Raw genomic sequence first — 23,513 nt, forward strand, 5'->3', positions numbered from 1 at the left:
ATGTATTATGTTACAATATGTTGACGATGAAGAAGGAGCGATAAACGTGTTTGTTATGTAAAACAAAATTCACGTGAAAATTGTTTTAACGTATAATGTAACGTATTTAAGATGCATATACATGTGTATGCTTTGATCAGGCTTCCAAAAGACTTAATGTTAGGATTATTTTAGTCCATAAGTCATTTTGCTAGGACAGAAAGTAAAGTAATGAGTCTATACTTACTTGCACAAAGTATCGAGCTATCATTAACAATTAGAGAATTAGAGGTTGACACAAATTTTAAAGATACTCTTTTATCTGAAATGTCTCCTTTACAAACTTTTAATATGTCGTGCCTTTTAATATAATCTCCTTAGATTTTATTCCAACATGAGAGAGAAATAAATTATTTTTAAATCATTGATACCATGCAATACACAGGGTGATTTAGTGTTAATTGAAAAAGACTGTTATTGGTACGCATAATGTCAAGCTTTCCTAAAACTTTTAAAGAATTTAATCAAACTTTTAAAGAATTGAACTATAGTTATTGAATTATTTTAATTTTCATGAAAAAGTGCCTCCTATTATTTATTTTTATTAATAATAAGAGTTAATATGACTATAATTTAGAACATTATTATAGCAACAGGATAACTTTATCACTGACACAAACATTTACACAGCAGTAAACATTGCAATAAAAACAAATTCGATACCTTTATCTCGACTATGAAAAAGCTATAGACAATATTAGTAATTTATGACGCTTTAGCTTTTCGTATTGTACCCTTGTTCAACAAGTGCTCTGTATTGAATCTAATTTATTGAACTAAATAAAGTGTTCTTTAATAATTCCTTTTTCTCTTTGTTGTTACCAAATACTATTGAAATGTTATAAATAAAAGTATGATTCAATATAGAAAATAAAATGATAAAAAATATTCTAGTTTATCTAGTTTATTAAAAATACGTTTTCATATCTACATTTCATTATAACGCAATTTATTATACATCTTTATACAAATTTACAAAATAGTGATGATATTACTTATCATTCATTAATCGCATGATGAGATATCTCAATGTTCCAATAATTATAACTTTTTTTTTTGCATTATTTTTTTATGCAATGCTCGGTAAAGAGAAATACAAGAGGATATAGTACCAAGTGCCCCAACATGCCATGTTTTTAAAAATCCGCCCCAAAGTACTCCACTAGGAAGATAACTGACTGCGTAAATTATATCCAATATCAAGCACAGACATGTTATTAATTCTTCTTGAATATCATGCTTAATTTTTTTATTTATTTCACTGTTGAGATATTTATTGTTATTTTCAGTATTTAAAGAATAGTTCTATTTGTAAAATTATATAATTTGTAAAAAGATATCTTACTTTGAGTTTGCACACACTTCATTTCCTTGTAATTTGCTTAACTTCAATTGACTTATTTTTCTCAATGACCTAAAATAGCAAAATAATTTATACAATATGATAAATAACAATACATTATAAAATCATATGAAAAACAAAAATGCTCTCATTTCAAAAATATTTTTTTTTAGTTTGCTATATGTTTTAACGCAAATGTTCTTTTAATTTTATATATATATCCACACATACGCATATAATTTTAAATAAAATCTTACTTTGTTAAAGAAAGGTAGAGAGACACTACCCAAAGCCATATAGTAATGTTATCCCATTTGGCAGAATTAAGCGAAACAATTTGATTCTCTCCAGCCCAACAGATATGCTCTATAGGACTAAAGATCATATCCACGGCAATTTGTATCAGTTCTATACTTCTAATAAACCAGTCAGATTCCTATTAGATCATATATTAAATTTAGATGTCTCTAAAAAACATTATGAAATTGCTATTTATGCTAAATAATAAGCATCATATAAATAGGTCTAGTAGCAAGTTCAAATATGATAAAGATTAACTTATTTTTTTTTTTAATAAATACCTGTTTTCCCCATCCATATTTTCTTGCATAATAAAATATTGGTAAGTCATCTAATAAACGTAAAATCACTCTACATTCGCTCATTTTACTACTAAATACTTTCAATTTTGCTTCTGTTGTTTTAGATGTAGTAGCCACTGTAGTTAATTTTGCTATATATGACAAAGTTCTCAAAATTTTATCTCGTCCGTGATATGTGTCCAAGTAATTGGATAAAATTTCTACATCCATACTGTTTCTTTTAAATAAATAAATTATTAAAAAATTATTTTACTCTGTAACAAAAAGTTTAACATAATCATCAATGACAATTTCCGTACAAAGAAAAATCAAGTATTTTGTTCTATTTTATCACATGAATTTAAAGGTACTTACCGATAATACAGATTAATTATCTACTATTATACAAATTAAAAAGAAAATTAAATTGTTGATTACAAAAGTAATAAAGTTCATGAATTTTATTTTCTACAGAAAATTATCATTTCAGAGTATTCGTATAGAGCATGACGAATTACTTTCTGTTTTTTATTATATCAAGGGAAATCATCCGATGCCAATTGTAATTCTCTTCATAAAACAATAATCTTTTAAATAGCAAATATTTAATCCGAAGAGAAGAGTGATACATTCTATTTTCTCATTGGCTGACAATGATACTGTTTGGCACATATATGTATATATTATATAGTCACTTTAGAAAACATCACTTGTGTCCACATTTGATATCACGCATTTGTGTATAGAGTGCGCTTCAGTATCGTCGAATATATCTTTCGCCATTGATAATTTAATTTCGTAAGTGAGAAATCACATAGATCGTAAAACAAGTCCCTATGGCTCGTTCGTAATAGCGCTTAAAGGAGTGACAAGTAGCCATATTGATACGTAGTTCCAGAAACATCCAAACCGCGGCGCGACAATCGACGATAACGTTCGAAGCGAAACGACGCGCTTTGTGATTCGTGGATATGATGACGTCAGATTTGGAAGCACAAGCCGTGAGCGCGTTTTAAAGCCGAGTAGGGCGTGAAAGTGTGTGTTGTGCCGCTTGTTTCGCTCCGCGTTTCTTCGACGCACCCGTACCTGGAAAATATGTGCAAATAGTAACGTGCGCGTTCGATCCACCCTTTATCTCCGCGGTTACAAGAGACAATTATGTTCGGTGCTGCATTTACGTGATCGACAGTGAAAAAAGGGATACGATGTTCCGCTACATTCCAATTTTTAAAGGGTGTAACAGGCAGGTGGAATACGTTGACAAGCGTCATTGCTCTCTGCCGAGCGTCCCCGACGATATCCTGAGATACTCGAGGAGCTTGGAGGAACTTTTGCTCGACGCAAATCACATACGCGAGCTGCCGAAGGTAAGCAATTATAAACTCGCCGCATGCCAACTTTATCGCTTTTCTCTTTCTCTCGCTCTTTCTCCTTCGCACCTCTCCCCTCTTTTCTCTTTCGTCTCTTTTTCTCCTACCGCCTCCATGACGTCTCGTCCCGTCGCGCTACAATAGACGTGAACGCTTACGACGTAATTCTTCTGGAGACTATGCTATACTCTGTCATCATATTACATGTTTCTTTTCTTCTCATCGAACTTACCATGTCAATACGTTACACCGACGTTTCTTTATCTCTTTTTCAGAACTTCTTCCGTCTTCAAAGGCTTCGAAAGCTCGGGCTCAGTGACAATGAAATCGGTCGTTTGCCGCCGGACATACAGAATTTCGAGAACCTCGTGGAGTTGGACGTCTCCAGGAACGGTGAGCGGTATTTTCATAAACGCTCGCTCGAATCAACTTTTCGAACGGAGGAAATAGAATGGCTATTGAAAGACTTGTATGCAACAAAAAGCACCGATCGACGGCATTCCAAAAAGCAATAATGCTATACCGGTCGAGCGTTTTGATCGTTGGAAGATCGTGCACGAGTTTTCTTTGAGGTTTCTCTTTCTTTCTTTTCTCTCTCTCTCTCTCTCTCTCTCTCTCTCTCTCTCTCTCTTCTCTTCATCTTTTTCTATCTTTCTTATTCCCTCTGGTTACCTCTACCTTTCCTTTCTTCTCTCTCTCTCTCTCTCTCTCTTCCCCCTCTCCCTCTACTTTCTACTACCATGTTCTCTTTCAAGCACGATTCTTTTGCACACTCGATCGGTTTCTCTCTCGTCATGGAAACGATCGACGGTGCTCTTCGAAGGTTTCAAAGAGGAAGCGTGTATATTGGAAAAGTTTTCTAGACGCGCCGATAAAGATAAGAGAAATGTCTCACGTATGAATATGTGTTGTGTGATACGACGTAGCTGATAGTCGTAGTTTACGCAACAAAAAGGCGGGACTGAACGGACGAGTTTCATTAACGGGACATTATCTTTACTCCGTCGTACTACGATTGAGAGCTCTGGAGGGAGAAACAGAAAAGACAGACAGACAGAGTGAGAGAGAGAGAGACAGACAGAAAGAGAGAGAGAGAGGGAGTGATAGCGTATTATGACTACAGTAGTATTACGAAAAGATGCGATCTTCGGGTGAACGATACGACCTTTTATTACGGAAATCACCTCGACGGCGTATCTTTCAAAGACTCCATTGGTCATATATTATTTTCACGATACGTTTTATCGTCTTCATTCTTCGACCTGTCAGTAACATTGAGTCATGCCAACCACGTGTTTGCCCGGCTTATATACATATGTATGTATGTATGTATGTATGTATATAATGTCTGTCTGTTCTGCCGTCTGTCTGTCTGTCTATCCGTCTGTCAGTTATCTTATATGCAAAACGTTCTCCGTTTCGTGAACTTTACGCAATCGCTTGTGATATATAAGAACAACATCCAAACGAAAAGTTACCTTTCAATAATTTCTTTTTAAATTCAATAGAATATCATTAATTTGATATATTTGATTTATTACGAATAACGATGCCATGATTAAGTTCACGTGCCGCATGCGTTTTTATCAAGTTCTATTCTTTAATCTTGGTATCGATGTCTGATATCTAAAAATACAAATACTGTTATAAAAAGATTATTCTTCCGGGTAACGTTATATCCTGCGTTTCACTTCGTATATATATATATATATTTTTTTTTTTAAATTGTAAAATTCTAAGAACATTATTTCACGTTATACGCGAACGTTATACGCACGTATAGGATATTTTTAATTTCTTTTCTTTTTATTTATTTTGTTTTATTTTTCTTCTTATTTTTCATGTAATTATATTCGCGTGTCACGGTCGGATGTTGTAATTAATCGAAATTAAGATTGTACGCGTACATATAATAATTGATATAACACGTTGCGTATGTATCATACTCGTAAAAATGATTTCGCAATTACTAGGGTGTAACAGGTATTCATCGAATCGTGTTCCATACGTATATATATGTTATACTCCATCCTGTTCACTTTCTAACAAAGATTCACCGGCTCGTAAGAGCGAAGACATGTTGAAACGTTTCCATTGGCCTCTCTCTCTCTCTCTCTCTCTTCTTCCCCTTCTCTCCCCACCCTCTCTCCTCTTCCTCCCCTCCCCTCTCTCCCGCACGCTCATGGCTACAGGTACTTTCTTAAGAGGGAAGCCTTACCTTTCCTTTCCTTTCCTTTCCTTTCCTTTCCTTTACCGTTCCTCATCGGGTTCATGCACTTCGAATTTACTTACCGTTTCATCTCAACGTTTTACCTTTGAGTTTTGACGTTCATTTCTTCTTTTAATTTGACTGAATACTTGTAACGTACATTACCTACACATACTTATTTGACCATAAGTTTATTCGTGAACTGGATAAAACGAACGGGGAAAAAAAAGGTATAAAAGAGAAAGATTACGAATATATGATTTTAAAATTCTTGAGAAGGAAAAAAGCTCAAAGAGAAGGAACGAGGGGGAAAGAGAAAGAGAGAGAAAGAGGGAATATTATTTCATTCTATATCAGGTTTATTTCTCACCAAATTCTTCAAACTATCCGTTGAAAGGCCGTTTCGAAAATTAGAAGAAAATTTATAGCGTGATTCAACGTGTTCGTGTGTCTTCTATAGATTACACCGAGTCTTGATCCTATAGCGTAGAAAGTGAAATATTTTTAGACATAACACATTCAACGGAAACGCAGACTAATTTGTTCTGGGCTGATAGAATGTTAATCGTTGAAAAACACAGCGATCCCCTTGTGAGCACGCAGAGATTTTCTTCGTAATGGTAACGATACTAGATCGCTATGAATCGTTTTTCGATAAACAATTTAGCTGAGCTCATCGAAGGATGATTCGGAGGACTCGTATAGTCGTACTAAACGAGCTTCTATCATTTAATATCTACGACATACGACGTACGTTGATTTAATATTGAATGAAGTTTGCAGTTTAAACGACTTAAATGGAAGATGCATTGTCGGTACAATCGGTTAAAAAGTATAGATAAAGATTATTGTGATATTATCATGTGCATGGTTAAATTCATTATTTCAAGATTACGAGCGTGATTTATATTTAATAGAATTATCTTGTATTCTTTTTATTTTTATTTTTATTTGTTTGTTTGTTTGTTTGTTTACTTTCTCTTTTCATTTTTGGTATCTCACTTGCGAGAATAATCTTCGATTTACTGGATAAATAATATTGCCCAGTATTTAATGATAATCCGTTACACGGATTATGTTATGAAAAGTTAACATTTAATCGATAATTTTCTTATTTTTTGTTTAAAGATTTAAGAAATAATATTCATTGGGTTTTTTAAGCTAGATTTGTCCAATACGTAATATTAAAGAAAAGATTAGGTTAAATACATCGTAACATTATCGGGGCCGTTCCAAGCCTTTCAAATCGTTGTATATTATATGTGTTAATCTCGACTTAAAAGCATTCGACGATAACACCATTGCAATGTGTATAGCGATATCCGAATGGCTTATGTGTTGGTACATCAGAATGCATCCTGATATTTTCACTATCGAGAAATCATCATAGAAGCATCAATCAAACAAAAAAATCAAATTCTTCGTTAGAAAATGTTTAATATTTATATACTAATAATGATATTCTACAGTGATAGAATCTATAGAAATAACAAATTCTTCATCGATTCAATATTTTATCTATAATCATATACTTAGTTTTGTAAAAAAAAAAAGATCTTAAAACAAATTATCTTTAAAATTAACTAATTCAAATCCATTATATATATATATATATATATATATATATATATATATAGTATAAACAATCGATCAAGATAATTGTTATTTAGATTAAGAAGATGCAAATTTGAAAGATGGAAATACATTTGGTTAAGACAAGGAACAATTTCCTTCAATTTTCCAGGACGGTATGTTCGATAGAATGATCAACAACTTGCATAACGATCGCTTGTAAGTCTTTGACGGCTTTTTCTCTCTGACTCTAGTTATCTATCTATCTATCTATTTCTCTTTCTTTCTCTCTTTCCCTCTTTCTGTCTTGTAATATCGTGGATAGATAGTTTATATTTCATAAAGAAGTAGAAACAGAGGGAAAGAAAAAAGGTAAGAATGATTAATAAGAAACAATAAAGAGTAATTGTCGATCTTGGTAGATCTTTATTGACGATCACTTCTACCTATACACGTCCATTTTATTTTTGGCCTTGCCATCAGCACGCCAAGCTGGTCGCTTCTCTCTCTCTCTCTCTCTCTCTCTCTCTCTCTCTCTCTCTCTCTCTCTCTCTTGTTCGCTCTTTCTCTCTTTCTCTCTTTGATAACAGGCAGTTAACTTTGTTTATCAACCAGCACGATTTTAGAACACAATCGTGGTACATATGGTACCAAACCACACGTTTACGACTGCTAAGCATTTACCTTCTCTCATTGTCGCTTATTCAGCAAGCTTAATGCGTACTCGCACTCTATTCGAGAAACTTTCTACTAAGATTTTGATCCTTATCTGACGGATGAATGGTTCACATAGCCTTTCAGGAGTGATCTTTTAGCAGTCAAATACGACTTGTTTACTTGGAATAACGGGATCGCACATACTCGTCTTTCACGCTATATACACAATACCTTTCATTCGATAACGATAGTCTACTTCTTCGTTCGTTGTTTTATAACGTTTAATATGCGTGTATATACACATTTGTATACACTGCACGTGTATAAGTGAAATAAGGCCACTGTCGTCTCAGCATGTGCCTCCTTCACGTTCGTCCGAAAGTCGAACGTTTTGACGAGTCTAACACCTTTTCTTTGTTCATAAGTCTGATGTCATAAATTTATTTCCTAATCGATTATATATCTACGTAAATCGATTGACATTAAGTTTCTAGATATCCACTTCTGAAATAATTCCTGTAATACGTATTAAATTTTCTTCGTGGATTCATCCCAATGAAATAAAATCGTTCAATGTTAGTTAGTTGTAACATAAAAAGAAAAAGGTTTAAACTCGCATCCAGTTGATCTACAAAGTGGAAACGTAGTTGCTTATCTTTTTCTACCATCGAGCGTTTCCTGGTTCCAGATAGTTTATTGTCGCGGTACCATGACAGCTTTAATGACATTTATAACGGCAGTCCAGTCCGGCAGGCTTATTAAAAACAGCTATATGAGCTAGACTGATATTATATTCGTCTTTGAAGATAGCATTTGCGTGTTTTCCTTCAAACGAGTTTTGATAATAATTATTTATTAATTACTATGTAAGAAAATATTTTTATAGATCATTTTGATTTGATATTTCCGTAGAAACGAATTGAAACTTTTATTTCAATTCTTTATGTTAATGAAACGTGTTCCTTTACGAAAATCGAACATAGTGTCTTTCCGATAGATATATTATTACTTTAGAAAGGCTAGATATCTATCGAGAAACTTTATATTTGCGAATAATATCGAAAGAAAAAGAAGCTAACAAGACTGTTACATGTCCGATAGCCATTTAAAATCTGTAATCGAATATACTGTTGTCGTAATCAAGTAAACTCTTCATTTAATATTCGCGAGAAAGAAGTGGTCTCATCGAAATACAAGCTTCTTAGTATATCCACTACATATAAAATTTATTATTACGAAAGTTTATACATCCGGTTTAATTAAAATAGATATCGTTTCGAGTTTCGGCTGATTATGTTACCAAATCTTTAATCATACTTTTTCTACTCATATAATATATATATATATATATATATATATATATATTTATATATAGTTAAGTTTATTAAACTACTTATAACATTTCCAATAAGTAATGTAGATTAATTACGATTATTATCATTTACCTCAATCATATTTCACATGATATAAAATAGTGATTTTTATAAAGAGTATTATTTTATTGGATAACATCAAAGAGAAAGATGTAACGGATTGAAGTGTTTTGGACAGAAAGTAACTGTATGTCTTTTATACCGGATGATGAGAAGCCGGAAGTCAGGCGAAAAATTGACCGACCTATGAATTATTATTATGCGATGGAAACGTGTATTGTAGTATTAATGAGAGAGAAAGAGAGAAATATTGAATGAAAGTAAGATAAAAATACGTTGTCGAAGGAATAGCGAAACGGTATAAATTCTTCATAATAGCATTCGTGAATAATCGTTTTCAACGATTCACTATCCTATACTACTATTACTTCACTATTCTACTACTTGGGGTTTAGTACAGTTAACATAATTACCAAGAGACCATGGAGAAATAAAGGTTTAGCTTGAAAAAAAAATTATCAATAAAAAGTATTAATTTAAAAGTATTATTAAAAATTATATATAAAATATTATATATATAAAGATATTAAAAAAGTATACATATAAAATAAATAAAATATAAAATAGAAATTTTTTAGAGATAGAAAAGTTACACTATTTCAAACACTATCACACTATCTGACGATGGAAAGAATTTTTTCTCAAATTCATTTTTCTTTCTTTTTTTTTTTAAGATTTCAAGATCCGATATTTTTTCAAATGGAAATTTACAATTTTTTTTTTCGTTTCTAACGTAAAAATTTTTTCTCCATTTTTTTTTAGACCATTGATATTTTTTTAAGTGAAACTCTATGAATTTTTTTGCATAAATTGATTCCTTATGCCGTTTTGAATAAAAAAATATGAAGGTACGATGTCGGAAAATGATTCATTAGCAAGGTATTTTGAAAAAAATGTTTGGTGATTCATGCAAATGTAATAAATCATATCATTTTTTTTTTGTTGAAGTTAAAAAAATATATTAGAGAAAAAGATGAAAAGTTGCACTTGAAAAAATATAATGCATATACATGTGCTCGTGAACTAATTATTTTTCAATATTATACCCTCATACTTTTTTATTTAGAATGGCAGGAGGAATGAATTCATGCAAAAAGATTCATAGTTTCACTTAAAAAAATATCGATAGTCTTAACATTTCGTAAATAAATTAACTTAAGAAAAATTGTTTCCATCGTTGGATGTCCTCTTTGAAATAATGTAACTTTGTCCTAAAAAGTTCTTTCATAAAACCATGAATAACGAAGACATTTAGGTGTTCCAATTTCAAGTAATAAAATATATAAAATGTGTATGCTTTTATATATTTTCCTAAAAGGCTCTCAGGAAATAAGCAAGATCTCGCGATGGATAAACTCGAATTAGAGTAAAAATAGAAACAATACAAACGAACGACCATTCGGTAAGCATTCATGATTTAAAATAGCTTTGAAAAGAATGTCAGGGACTGAAACATTACAGGCTTTGCTTATACTCAAATGCTCTTAGCGGCAGCAACAAACGAATGTGATTTTATATTGGTAAATAAATACCAACGCAACTGCGAAACTCGATTTAAGCTTTAGCAGGTGTGCAAAAGGCTATGCATATGAACTACATTCGAAACACACAAGCTTCTTACTATTGTATTTCTATTATATAAGTTTGAGGAATTTCTAATTACTATTAATTGTACTATTAATTAATTTTACTATTACTATTAATTACTATTAATTACTATTTCTAATTTCAAATTATTTCATTTCAATACTTTAAATTCATTAATTATTAAAAATATCATTTTCATCGTCAATTTTTATAAGGTCATATAATTGAAACCTTAAATGAAACAAATATTTATTATAAAATCTTGTTATTACTGTAATGAACGTTATTATTGTAGCAAAGTAGCGTGCATAAGTTTTTAAAATTAATTCCTCATTAGCAGATAATTATGCAGTAGCTATATGGAAATCATATTGTATAACGGTGTGTTTGTTGAACATACAGCAAGCGTAGTTCGAAGTCTGAATTTGTTGTTTTGTATTCTAGAGAACTAATTAATGTGTAATATTTATGATATCGTTAAAAATGAAAGGTCATGGAGTAAACTGGATTCTTTTCCTTTTTATCTTTTAATCAAATTATTTGATGAAATGTATGTTTTTGTCGAATAGATGTATTAATTTTTAATTCAACGTGTATGTAGATAATTACAAACATTAGGCGAGCACTCTTATAAATTGACAACAATTTAGAGTCTCTCTCTCTCTCTCTCTTTCTCTCTCTCTCTCTCTCTCTCTCTCTCTCTCTCTCTCTCTCTCTCTCTCTCTCTCTCTCTCTCTCTCTCTCTCTCTCTCTCTTCTTTATCACTTAGTTTATTGTATACGAGATGGATCGGAAACATCTTGTTAGCATCGCACATCGCGAAGTAACTCTTATTTTCCATAAATCTCCACAAATCTAATTGGATCATTTCTTTGAGAAATTTTTTATGTTTATTCAAGTACTGTTCTGAGATCGAACAAATAGAGGTAAAAGGAAAAGAAGATTCTTACCTTATTAGGCGAAGTTCTTAGTCGGAAAATTTATGTTTAAACGAGATATCTAATTTTCATTGAAACGGGGAAATCTAGTCTTTTTCCGAGTAAAAACAGACAAAGGAAAGCTTTTATTACAGAGTTCCCCTTCTAATTTCAAAAGGTTGCAATGATTATATCCACGCAATAAGATTGTCAGACGAGCTATAGAAGGGTTAGTACGTTTGTGTTAACGGAGAATCATCAAGGTGTGGTTTTACGTTTATCAGCCGTATGTCTCCTAACACTTTTCTAGATAAAGGTCAAGCCAATCGAGGAAGGAACGCAAACGCTTGGTTATTTTTTGCTACTTCGTATTATATTTTTTCATCTCTTTACATCCGTTTTTTTTTTTTAATTAATTTATTTATTTTTAATTAAAAATTTTTTTTTTATTATGTAGTATAACAAATAATCTGCATTGAGAACTCGCAATTAAAAATGTTTTATATTTCCATCAATCTCGTTTACTTTGAGCTAAACAATATCGTTTCGTTGATCTGTGCCATAGATCCTGTAAACAAAACAGAACGGGTTGCACGTTTGCTTGATTAATTTCACATCCATAACGAGCATGTAAAGTATGCCACGGTACTTTTTTATGCCCCGATATGATTCGACTACAAAACAAGAACATAAGATTAACAATTATCGCATAAAATTTTCACTAGTAATAGGAGCATGATGAAAAAATTAGAAACACATTTACATAGAGTATAAAAGAACGCGGCAGTAATAAAATGTGTTCGTAATGTTAGCTCTTACTAACATCATTTATTTATCGAATTAATCGCTCGTATAAAATGCATAGAAAACTGAGTCAATTAAAATTCCGATGTGAAATGAAGGGAAATGAAATGAAAGGGAAAGGGGTAGGGGTGATAAAAAGAGGGAAGATCGACACGATTCTATGCATCTTGCTTATAAAACAATGTATAAATAAAATTTCTAAAGGCCTCAAACTTGATAAGACGTTTCTAATATATGTGTGTATATAATAATATATGTACATATATAGACATTATTAACATAGTTTTCTTATTTGTATTTCAAGCATCGTGTCACGTAGCTTTCCGCGTGTATACGCTCGAGTGTCACGGTCGCATTGAGTAATCCTGCTTTCACACAATCTCGCGAGAAGGCAATACATGGTTGTTACGTTATTCTACGTGCCATCGCGATTACGTATCAAACCGCACACTTGCTCCTATCGTTTTATCGATACTCTGTGCTTCTCTCTCTCTCTCTCTCTCTCTCTCTCTCTCTCTCTCTCTCTCTCTCTCTCTCTCTCTCTCTCTCTCTCTTTCTCTCTCTCTCGATCGACCTTATTTGAGAAAGAAGAGAGAAAGAGAAGAGCCTACCTAACTCAACCTACAACACCTAGTATGCAGAATACACCACTTCCAAAACTTTTTTTTAAACTATATCCTCGTTCGTTCGTTCGTTCGTTCGTTAGTTAGTTAGTTAGTTAGTTAGTTCATTTTGGTTTATTCTATTCCATTGTTCGTATCAAAAGAGTAACATAATTGTTAAACATTTATTTTATATAATGTTTGTATATAATAGATATGGATAACATTGTTTAGTTGTATTAATATTCGAGATCTCCAATAAAACAAAATTCTTCTTTATAGTAAATATCTGGACTTTATCATGAAAGATACTTTACTTTGTTAGAATATTTAGATGTAAAAAGATAATACATGAAACGAGTAGAAAAATGTTATCTTTATTTTCTTAACTCAACGTTATGATACACAAATGCAATAAGAAATATACATCTGCATATATATATATATATATATATATATATATATATATATATATTGTTGCGGAGCTTAAAGAGGACGAATCGTAAGGAGGAAATTTTTCGATCTACGTATTTGGCACCGAGTAACGATCTCTCGCAAGCTCACAAGTTGCAGGTGTCTCTTCGAAAGCATGTAAGAATCCCAACGGGACACATTCTTTTATAACTTGAGAACGTCCGGGAAGCAAATGCGTGTGCTGTGCACGCTTTGCGTAACCCAATTGCAAAGCCTTATTTGAGTTTCCGTCGATGTCTTCGGTATGCGAGTACGCAAGAACGTTTCCGTGATAAGCTTACTACGGCTTCTTTGGAAAACGATTGGGAATATGTCTACGTAGAAATCATCTATATTTAAACATATACGTAAACTATGTTCAGGTTTTGATGTGGCATATCTTTATTCTATTTTAAATGTTCAAGATAATTATTCATGACAATTAATAAATTGTATTAGCATATTTGTATTTTTTTTTATTAATAATATAATAATTATCATATTATAAATATCATTTTATATTATTATGAATATCTTTATAATTTTTATAACATTTATATAACATTTCTTTGAGGTTTATTTCGAAAAGAAATATTTCGTAAATAGGTATGTGATATCGACGAATGCATTAGTTTTTTCATTTAATTGCATAACCTGCATCGACCACATAACGTGCTAGATTTTACGTAATTTGTTAAACGAACGGACGGACAGATAGACGACAGGATCGTAGCGCATACTACTAGGAAATCGGACAGTGTTCGCGTTTAATACGCGACGTGACCTCGTACACATACAAAGTTCCTTTCGTTATAGAAAGAGACATCTTTGATGAAAACGCGAGGCATACGAACTCCTCGCTTATACGCTTCATTTCTTGGCCTACCTTGCTAATAACTTTCATTACTTGGGATGCCAAGTTAGAGAAACAATCGAATAAGGAAATTGACATCGATGTAACCGATAGTTCTGAAACATGACCGAGTTATGCGAAAGGAAGTTTAAAAGTTACTATCTTTGGATTTAAACGTGACATTTCTTAGACATTTGTTAATCCATTTAAAAATGAACAATTTTATTACGTTTTGATATACGTCGTGTGTACGCGCGCGTATATATCTATATATTTATATCGATTTAACGTGATACGTTTCGCGTAATTTTACCCTTTCGCATCTTAGTATTGCAACAAGCTGAATAAACCGGTTGGTTCATTAACCGCTAAGAAAAGCAACCGTGGTAAATATTAAATTACGCAGACCGGACGAAAATTCAAATCCTGAAAGTCCTCGTAAACACTCGTTTTGCTCGTACCGCAAGGTAGACGATCGTGTGTCCTTGCTATCATCATTACAGAGCGGAGATTTCATTTCTACCGTTATTTAATATATAATTCTGATTCGAGAACCGGACGAAGTACCACTAGGATCGAATTTTACGATATAAAGTTGATTCAAAGATACGTACTTTGATTTTTTTCTTTGCCTCTAGGTAATCAACTTTTTGCAAAATGTTCAATCATCGTTCGTCTACATTTTTTCTAAATCAAAAATTCTAGATATTTACGCGAGATTTAGTGAACTTTTCTATCCAACTTTGACGTGGGAGTATCGACAAAGTTTATCTATAGATTTTGTTTTTATATCCCTGAGCCATCGTGCAAAAAGCCAGCGAACATGAACCCTCGTAGTGCTGCTGTGCACACGTAAGAATGACTAGCGCATGATCGCGCGAAAACTCGTCGCGTGAGCTTGTAAAAGATAAGCCGTGACCGCAACAGGTTTGGGTTCAGGAAACTTGCCCCTTGATTAACGCGCCCACGCATTGCATGCCTATTCCGCGAGAGAAAGAGAGAACTTTGTATAAGATCTATTACTATGTCGTACCATCTTTGCGTGAATGCCTTCTCTTCTTCTAGATTTTTATGAACGTAAGCGTTAATACATGGATGATTTATTTTAACGATTGGATTCATTACGACTTGGCTCCTAATTAAGTATCGAAAAACTTGGAGGCCCTAATGATCCTATTTTATATGTGTGTAGTTATATGTACATATGTATATATACGATTAATGATCGTGTTAAAGTCCATTCGCCATTACGTTGGCGATGATTCGATAAGCTTGCTTCGTTATCCCTACGATTATAATCGGCACGAAGACGATTAGTTTCAATTTCTCTGATAATTCTTTCTCTTTCTTTCTACATTCATGTTTATACATCCTTTTAGATCTTCTTATATCGTATCAGCGGACTTTTTCCTTTTCAATAATATTTAACCATTTCTTATTTTGAATAGAATCAATCGCGCGTGCACTACTTGATCGGATAATAAATTTAATCTAGGTAAAATACCGGATGCGCACGACGAAAATCTTCTTCTCATTGCGTGTGAGAGATAGTAGTTTGCGATACGCAACAGGTACGCTTTCAGAAAACTTGCTAGCTCGATTTAATGCGCATGTGCGTGCGACGAGTTCTGGGACAAGTGTAGTACATATTACACATCGACCCATAGGATGCCATATAATCTATATAATATCTTCATCGAACGATCTGGTCTTCGTTTATGTTATACATGATCATTGTCTAATATTATTTCTCTTCAAAAAATATCCGTAAATGAAATTACATTTTATTATATTATATTTCTTACGATTGTTTTCAATTACTCTGAAATGATTTATTATATTACATGTATATATTTGAAAAGTTTATCTCGTGTATTATAATAGAAAATCTTGAATTGTAGTTCGATCATTTATGAAGAAAATCACTCGACAGTGAAGACTCATTGTACGTAAAAAAAACTTGCATTGATGATAGCAACAGGTTTGGCTCCGGGAAATTCACCCTTTTCTCAAATGTCATTCTGTGCTATCTATAGCTAAGCGTGTAGGTATAATATACATATACCGCATAGTGTACATATAATATTTGTCTACATATACGTATATTATATATGTATTATATTATGTATATTATAATTATATAGTATATTAATATATGTAATATATATAATCTATCATATATTTATATATCTTTTAGGAAAATGAGGCGATCAGAGACTGAATATACAAATGAAAAATTCACCGTTTTTAACGTATACGTTATTTCGATCAACCATCGAAATATTTCATTTATTATTCTACATATAAATTCATTTTCATATATAGCTATATATACAAAAGAATTTCGGGTTGTTCGTATCGACTATATTATTGCAATGGTTTTATCGTGTTAAATCTGATTTTTTTTTTTTTTTTTTCATAAGCTAGACAGTATAAAACTAGGACATCCCATATAGCTGTTCGGAGAGAGACGGCTCGATAGTGAAAATAGCACATATTGCCTTTTAAACTGTCGACTTTTCCAGTGAGTGAGACGTGTATATATGTATAATATGTATATATGTATAATAAACGATTGTAAAATAGTGTCGAATGTATCGAGCACCGTAAAGCTTTGCAAGGACGCGCGCCTCGATACAACGATATATTTAAAAAAATAAAGATAAAGTAGGTCAAATTTCGTATCTTCTAGAGGAACTAGGACAGCTGATGTAGGTAGTATATCTCGGGGTAGTATGTATTGCGATAAAAAGATAAGGTTAAGATCATTTAACCGAAAGATCTAGTACAGATAAAGTATTAAGAAATTCTTTTGTTTCTATGAAAATTATTATGGAGATTATTATACTTCCATTTTTCTTCTTTACATTTAAATACGATCATACATCCTTTCAAACTTTTAACATTGATAAATATTTTTTTTATGTAGATATGTAAATTGCATATGTTTTTTGTTGAAATATTTAGAAAATTTATAAATTACTTGTAGTTCAGATTATATTCGTTTAACTATAATTGGAATACGATTAAAATTGTATCTGCGACCAATCACGTTCTTCAAAATTTTTTAATCGATCGAACCAATCATATTTCTCCGTCGTAAAGGCGCAGAATCGCGATCGACATAATGGAACGCCCATTGGCGATGGTAGGTCATAATTAAGTGCTCGGTAAATATCACAAAATAGCTACTCGTTTCGAGCAAAGCTGACACGGTAAATCCTATAAATAGCTTGAAACATCCACCCTCGGCCTTTACGATTTATCATAGGGAAGAAGGGTATAAAGTAGTTAAAACTATGATACAAAATCGTAGCATTAGGTACACATTTGCCTTCTTGTATATATACATAATACAAATTAGCCATACTTTGTAATTTTAAGGTAGAATTTATGTTGGTGTTAAATAGCTATGATAATCTACATATATGCAAATATGCAAATGAGATAGTCATTAATTCATTTAATAACTCATCAATTTTCAGCATAATTTAGTAATCAACAAGTAAAAGTAGTACGTTGAGCAAATTTTGACGTGCACTTTTGAATTCTTTTAGTGTCTTTTTTGTAACAAAGGAATGCACAGTCAGCGAAAGGGATGGTCATGGGGATACTCCTGGGCGGAATCACGCTCGGTTGTAATTGCTCGACGTTATACCGTAGTATAGTAATAACACACACTCGTATGCAACAATGCACGAATATAAATACTTCAGTACACAACATATACGTTTGCGCGTGTTCGTGGATACAAAAAAGAACGGGAGAAAAAGAGAGAGAGAAATATGCATTCGTCATGCGGCACGTACCTTTATTTTGCTTGGTCATTATCAAGAAAAAGAAAAATACTTTCACCGTTTACTTGCCACGAAAAACGTGCTTTTATTTTCTTCACAATGAATCTTGCAAGTTTCAAAGTGATTTCTTATTGTCATCGCTTTTTTTTTTTTTTTTTTTCTTTTAATTATTACTTTTACTATTTTTGAATTGTTTTTTTTTTTTTAATATTTTTATTTTTTTGTTTGAATGTATATACATGTATAGTATGTATATATGTGTGTATCATTGTTTGTTTCTAATTACTATGTGCAAGCTGTGAACACAATATTTTTATTTATAATATTTTATCATTTTTAATCCTTCCTCTCAAGTTATTCTATCTCGTATACCTAACATAAATATGTATGATTGTATCTCATTATTAGTATATAAGTAAAAAATGCAATCGTTTGCTATTCTTGGCATACTTTATTTTATAATTTGTGTATGTGATGTTCTTTATAAATGAAGTAATTTTTGTTTTTTTTTTCCGATAAAAGAAATACATTTTGTGACGAACATCGATTGAGAAATTTATTAACAATAATTATGTTTCAACGAAGGAAATTTATCTATTCATAATTTTATGATACAGTTGGATTTTCGAAGGTAGGGAATTAAACTTAGCTGGCGTGAGTTTCGAAAAATAGCATCGTTCAATCGCCGGGAAAATTAAATTTCATGGTTGCAATGGATCTGGAAAATAAGGATAGATTAGAGAATTTATTTTACACGTGAAAGAACATTTAAACTGAAATATGACTTAATATTTTTTTTCACGTTCAAATTTAAATTCATTATTGTTTAATTTTTTTTTTTTTTTGACATAATATTAAATTGTATCTATGATTAAATTATAGAGTTTGTTCTCTGTTTTTATTTCAGATATACCAGACATTCCTGAAAACATTAAAAACTTACAAGCGTTACAAATTGCAGATTTTAGTAGTAATCCTATTCCTAGGTGAGAGAATCATGTTATACTTATATGTATCGTATTACATATTATATTAATTTATTTTTAAATAAATTTCTTGTCATTGATTTCAAGTGTTATTAAATTATTAAACTAATTAATAATTAATTAATTAATATTAAATATGTCTTCATATATTTCAGACTTCCTGCAGGGTTTGTAGAGCTAAGAAATTTAACTATTCTTGGCCTGAATGATATGTCCCTTGCAAAATTGCCACCAGATTTTGGAAGGTAACTTCAAAAAAATTCTTACATAGTTCACATTTATTCATATATTTAAATTTTATTTGGACAATTCTGTTTAGTTTGGAAGCATTACAATCATTGGAGTTACGTGAAAATTTACTCAAGGTTTTACCTGAATCTCTTTCAAAACTGAGTAAACTTGAACGACTAGACCTTGGTGATAATGAACTTGAAGAATTAGTGAGTCTATATAATTCATAGTTTAACTCAAGTAATTTCTTAATCACAAAAATAATTATAAAAATATTATAATTTCCTCTTTATTCTTTGAGTATATAATTGTGAATATAAATTGTGATAGTTAGATGAATATACATTTAAAAATTTCTCAAGTCTTTCATTAGATAAAATAAACTTATAATTATTATAGCCAACCCACATAGGAAAATTACCAGCATTACAGGAACTATGGCTGGATCATAACCAATTACAGCATTTACCTCCTGAAATTGGTGAACTAAAAACATTGGCATGTTTAGATGTTTCTGAAAATCGTTTAGAGGATCTTCCTGAAGAAATAAGTGGTTTAGAATCTTTAACAGATTTACATTTATCACAAAATGTTATTGAAAAGTTACCAGATGGAATTGGTGATTTGAAAAAGTTAACTATTTTGAAAGTCGATCAGAATAGACTATCTACCCTTAATCCAAATATAGGAAGGTAAAGTTAATTACATTTTTTCTATCAAATTATTTAAGAGCTAGAATTTTATATATGTCAAAAGAAAATTATTTGTTTCAGATGCGAGAATTTGCAAGAATTAATTCTGACAGAAAATTTTCTTTTAGAATTGCCTGCATCTGTAGGAAATCTTCTTAATTTAAATAATCTAAATGTGGATAGAAATAGTCTACAAACTCTTCCCACAGAAATTGGTAAGGTTACAACATCTTTGCCTTATTTTTGACATATTATGCTTTATATCATTAGGTTATTGTTTATTATATATCCAATTTTTTATTTTATTGTAGGAAATTTAAAACAATTAGGTGTACTTTCTTTAAGAAATAACAAATTGAAGTTCCTTCCAATAGAAGTTGGCCAGTGTTTGTCTCTACATGTTTTGGATGTATCTGGAAATAGGTGCAATTATCATTTTATTTTATCATATATCTTATATTTATTAACACATCATTCTTATAACATTAAATATGTTTTATATATATATATATATAGGTTACAATACTTGCCATATTCTTTAATAAATCTCAATCTAAAAGCAGTCTGGTTGAGTGAAAATCAAGCACAACCTATGTTGACCTTCCAAAATGATATTGATGAAGAAACTGGAGAAAAAGTACTTACATGTTTTCTTCTACCCCAATTAGAGTATCATCCAGATGGTTCGTATTTTTTTTTTTGCGTTTATATTCTTATTAATACATCTATGAATTAATATAAATCTGTGAATATAGATTCTGGAAGATTAGGTACGTTGGTTGGAATAAGAACTGTTCAAGGAGACATACCTGAACTTAGTGATGACGAAGGATGGCAAGAACGGGAAGCATCTAGAACACATTCGGTAAAATTCACAGATGAACCACCTGAAGCAGATAAGGAGGTGAGCAGTTCGCAACTGGCAAGGTTTCCCTCTTTTTTCACGCGTCTTTTTCTATATTTACTTAGACGACTTACCTGCATGAAACGAGCTAATTCTTATACATCGTTGAATTAATAATCAAAACATTTTTATTAATACAACAATAGATTTATTTAATGATATTTCCCGACTATGTTAATATTTTAAAAATATTGCTACCAATATATTGCAATTTAAAAATATTTGCGAACTATATACATATAATAATTTTTAATATATATATTATTTAATAGACTAAAAAATTTTTTCATTTATAATTAGTATCTTATGATGTGACAAAAATTGTTTTAATATATTATAGAAACTTGTATATAATGTAACATAATATTTGTGTAATAAAATCAGATATGTGAAAACAATTAGATTAAAAATCTAATTTCTTGTTTACATTTACCAGTTTCACTTTTATATAAATATTACACATCTATTTATGTATTAAATATTATCTTAGATATTATATTTTAATGTAATAATATCATTCATCATACCAATATTTTTATTTCAGACACCATTTGTTCGACAAAATACGCCCCATCCGAAAGAACTAAAAGCAAAAGCTCATAAATTGTTTAGTAAAGGAAGAAATGACAGTAGATCTGGTTCTACTGATGAACAGGTAATTGTTTAATCTTTTGAAATTTATTAAACAAAGGATAGATTTATTTTTACGATTTATTCTTTTCAATGAAACTTATTATTCATTTTTAGGATGTTTCTCAAACATTTGGTTTAGATAAAACTGAATCAGATACATCAATCAGACCCACTGAAGAAGTACAAAATGTAATAGAACAAGATCAATTTTCAGAGCATGAAGTTTCTAGAGGCGAACAAAAAGAATTAGAAACATTACCTGATAGTACAGATACTCAAACTAACAATGAAACTGCTGCTGCCTTTTCTTCACAGGGTGCTACAGAACCAACTATTGTAAGAAAATTGATATGTCATATAAGTTTTTTGATAATAATACAATTTACATTAAGATTGTTAAAAATGTTGACAATGAAATAAAAACAAAAAATTTATTTACAGAATACAGGTTCCGATGGAACTATATCAGATTTAAAAGGTAAGGATGATGATGAATCTGAAACTGAAGATATGCAAAGGCATGTCGAGTTTTCTGTTATAGAAGACACAGATTATGAAGGATCTGGTGAAACAAGTAAACCAAATAGACTTCATCGTCGGGACACACCACATCATTTAAAAAATAAACGTATTCATACAGCAATAGACAAAGAAAAAGTAGCTTCACTTATTGCACAGGTAACTTTTTTTTTTCCCCCCTGTAACAAAATAAATTTATTAGAATAGATCTTATAGACATTAATTTCTTTTCGATACATATATACATACATACATACATACATACATACATACATACATACATACATACATACATGGCAATAAATGTAACTTTATATTTCTTTAGGCATTAATGAAAAAATCTGATGAGACTCCTACAGCAATTGTTCCTGAACAAATAGAATCCTCAGAAAATATAGATGTACATAGCCAAGGTAACACATATAAAAAAAAGAATGTATATAATCATAATATATTTTTACATAAAAATAAATTGTTAAGTATGAAGGTTCATATAAGATTTATAAAATTACTTAAAGAATCTAGGGAAAAAGTAGAAGTGATAAGAGATGGTTTCTGCAGTGATTATCTTATCTATTAGTCATTTATCAGTATATTGTAAGATGGTGGATGTGTAAGGAATGTATAAAAAAGTATTCAACTAAATATTTGATAAAGTAGTTAAAATTGAATTTAAAAAAAAAAGAAAATCATAAGAAATTACTTTTTATCGAATTTTATCATATCATGCCAAAAAAATATCGATGTTTTGTTAGAAATAGAAAGAAGTCGGGTAATAGAATTCATATATCAAAAAATAATAAACATTCCTTATAATAAATCACAAATAACACTATATAATGTACTCGTTAGGTGCAACATCGGATGTAGAACCAACATTAGAAGTAAGAGAAGAACAATATGAGATTCATATTGAACGAACGACAGGTGGACTTGGCTTGTCTATAGCAGGAGGCATTGGATCAACCCCATTTAAGGGTGATGATGAAGGCATTTTCATATCTAGAGTTACAGAAGGTAGAAAATATGTTTTATTATGAACACAGTATTTAAAAATTATCTAATTAAATAAATGTATCTGATAACGACAGTTAAAGCATAATATTCTTTAGGTGGACCTGCTGACTTAGCTGGTCTAAGAGTAGGGGATAAAGTAATATCTGTTAATGGAGTTTCAGTAGTAAATGTAGATCATTATGATGCTGTTGAAGTTCTCAAAGCATGTGGGCGTGTATTGATACTAGTTGTGTTAAGAGAAGTAACAAGAATAGTGCCATCGTATGAGCAGGTGTGACATTTTATAAGATTCTTTTTTTCTTTTTTTATAAAATT

General features: G+C 31.1%; 2 protein-coding genes across 3 annotated transcripts in view; one reads left to right on the forward strand and one right to left on the reverse strand.

Moving 5' to 3' along the window:
- Nucleotides 1-927: 927 nt before the first annotated feature.
- Nucleotides 928-2,866, reverse strand: LOC122627128 (peroxisomal membrane protein 11C). The gene is made up of 5 exons (XM_043807981.1): nt 2,338-2,866; nt 1,963-2,237; nt 1,639-1,817; nt 1,385-1,453; nt 928-1,300 (listed from the first exon to the last, which is right to left on the reverse strand). Exons 2-5 carry the CDS (start codon nt 2,191-2,193, stop codon nt 1,081-1,083), a joined length of 699 nt encoding a protein of 232 aa, XP_043663916.1. The 5' UTR covers nt 2,194-2,237; nt 2,338-2,866; the 3' UTR covers nt 928-1,080.
- A 106-nt stretch (nt 2,867-2,972) lies between these two features.
- Nucleotides 2,973-23,513, forward strand: part of LOC122627125 (protein lap4) — a 35,226-nt gene continuing 14,685 nt past the window's right edge. The window contains exons 1-16 of one of the 2 annotated variants that reach the window (XM_043807972.1): nt 2,973-3,329; nt 3,608-3,725; nt 19,124-19,202; nt 19,358-19,447; nt 19,522-19,642; nt 19,833-20,125; nt 20,207-20,340; nt 20,437-20,548; nt 20,642-20,808; nt 20,881-21,029; nt 21,574-21,684; nt 21,777-21,998; nt 22,104-22,340; nt 22,507-22,594; nt 23,034-23,198; nt 23,294-23,469. In XM_043807972.1, coding sequence (XP_043663907.1) covers nt 3,168-3,329; nt 3,608-3,725; nt 19,124-19,202; nt 19,358-19,447; nt 19,522-19,642; nt 19,833-20,125; nt 20,207-20,340; nt 20,437-20,548; nt 20,642-20,808; nt 20,881-21,029; nt 21,574-21,684; nt 21,777-21,998; nt 22,104-22,340; nt 22,507-22,594; nt 23,034-23,198; nt 23,294-23,469 — 2,424 coding nt within the window. In that variant the 5' untranslated portion in view covers nt 2,973-3,167. Of the gene's footprint in view, nt 3,330-3,607; nt 3,726-3,770; nt 3,905-19,123; nt 19,203-19,357; nt 19,448-19,521; nt 19,643-19,832; nt 20,126-20,206; nt 20,341-20,436; nt 20,549-20,641; nt 20,809-20,880; nt 21,030-21,573; nt 21,685-21,776; nt 21,999-22,103; nt 22,341-22,506; nt 22,595-23,033; nt 23,199-23,293; nt 23,470-23,513 lie in introns of those variants that run through there. The other variant, XM_043807974.1, reaches the window with a different exon arrangement.

Source organism: Vespula pensylvanica, chromosome 2, assembly GCF_014466175.1.
Source record: "Vespula pensylvanica isolate Volc-1 chromosome 2, ASM1446617v1, whole genome shotgun sequence".
Lineage (NCBI taxonomy): Eukaryota > Metazoa > Arthropoda > Insecta > Hymenoptera > Vespidae > Vespula > Vespula pensylvanica.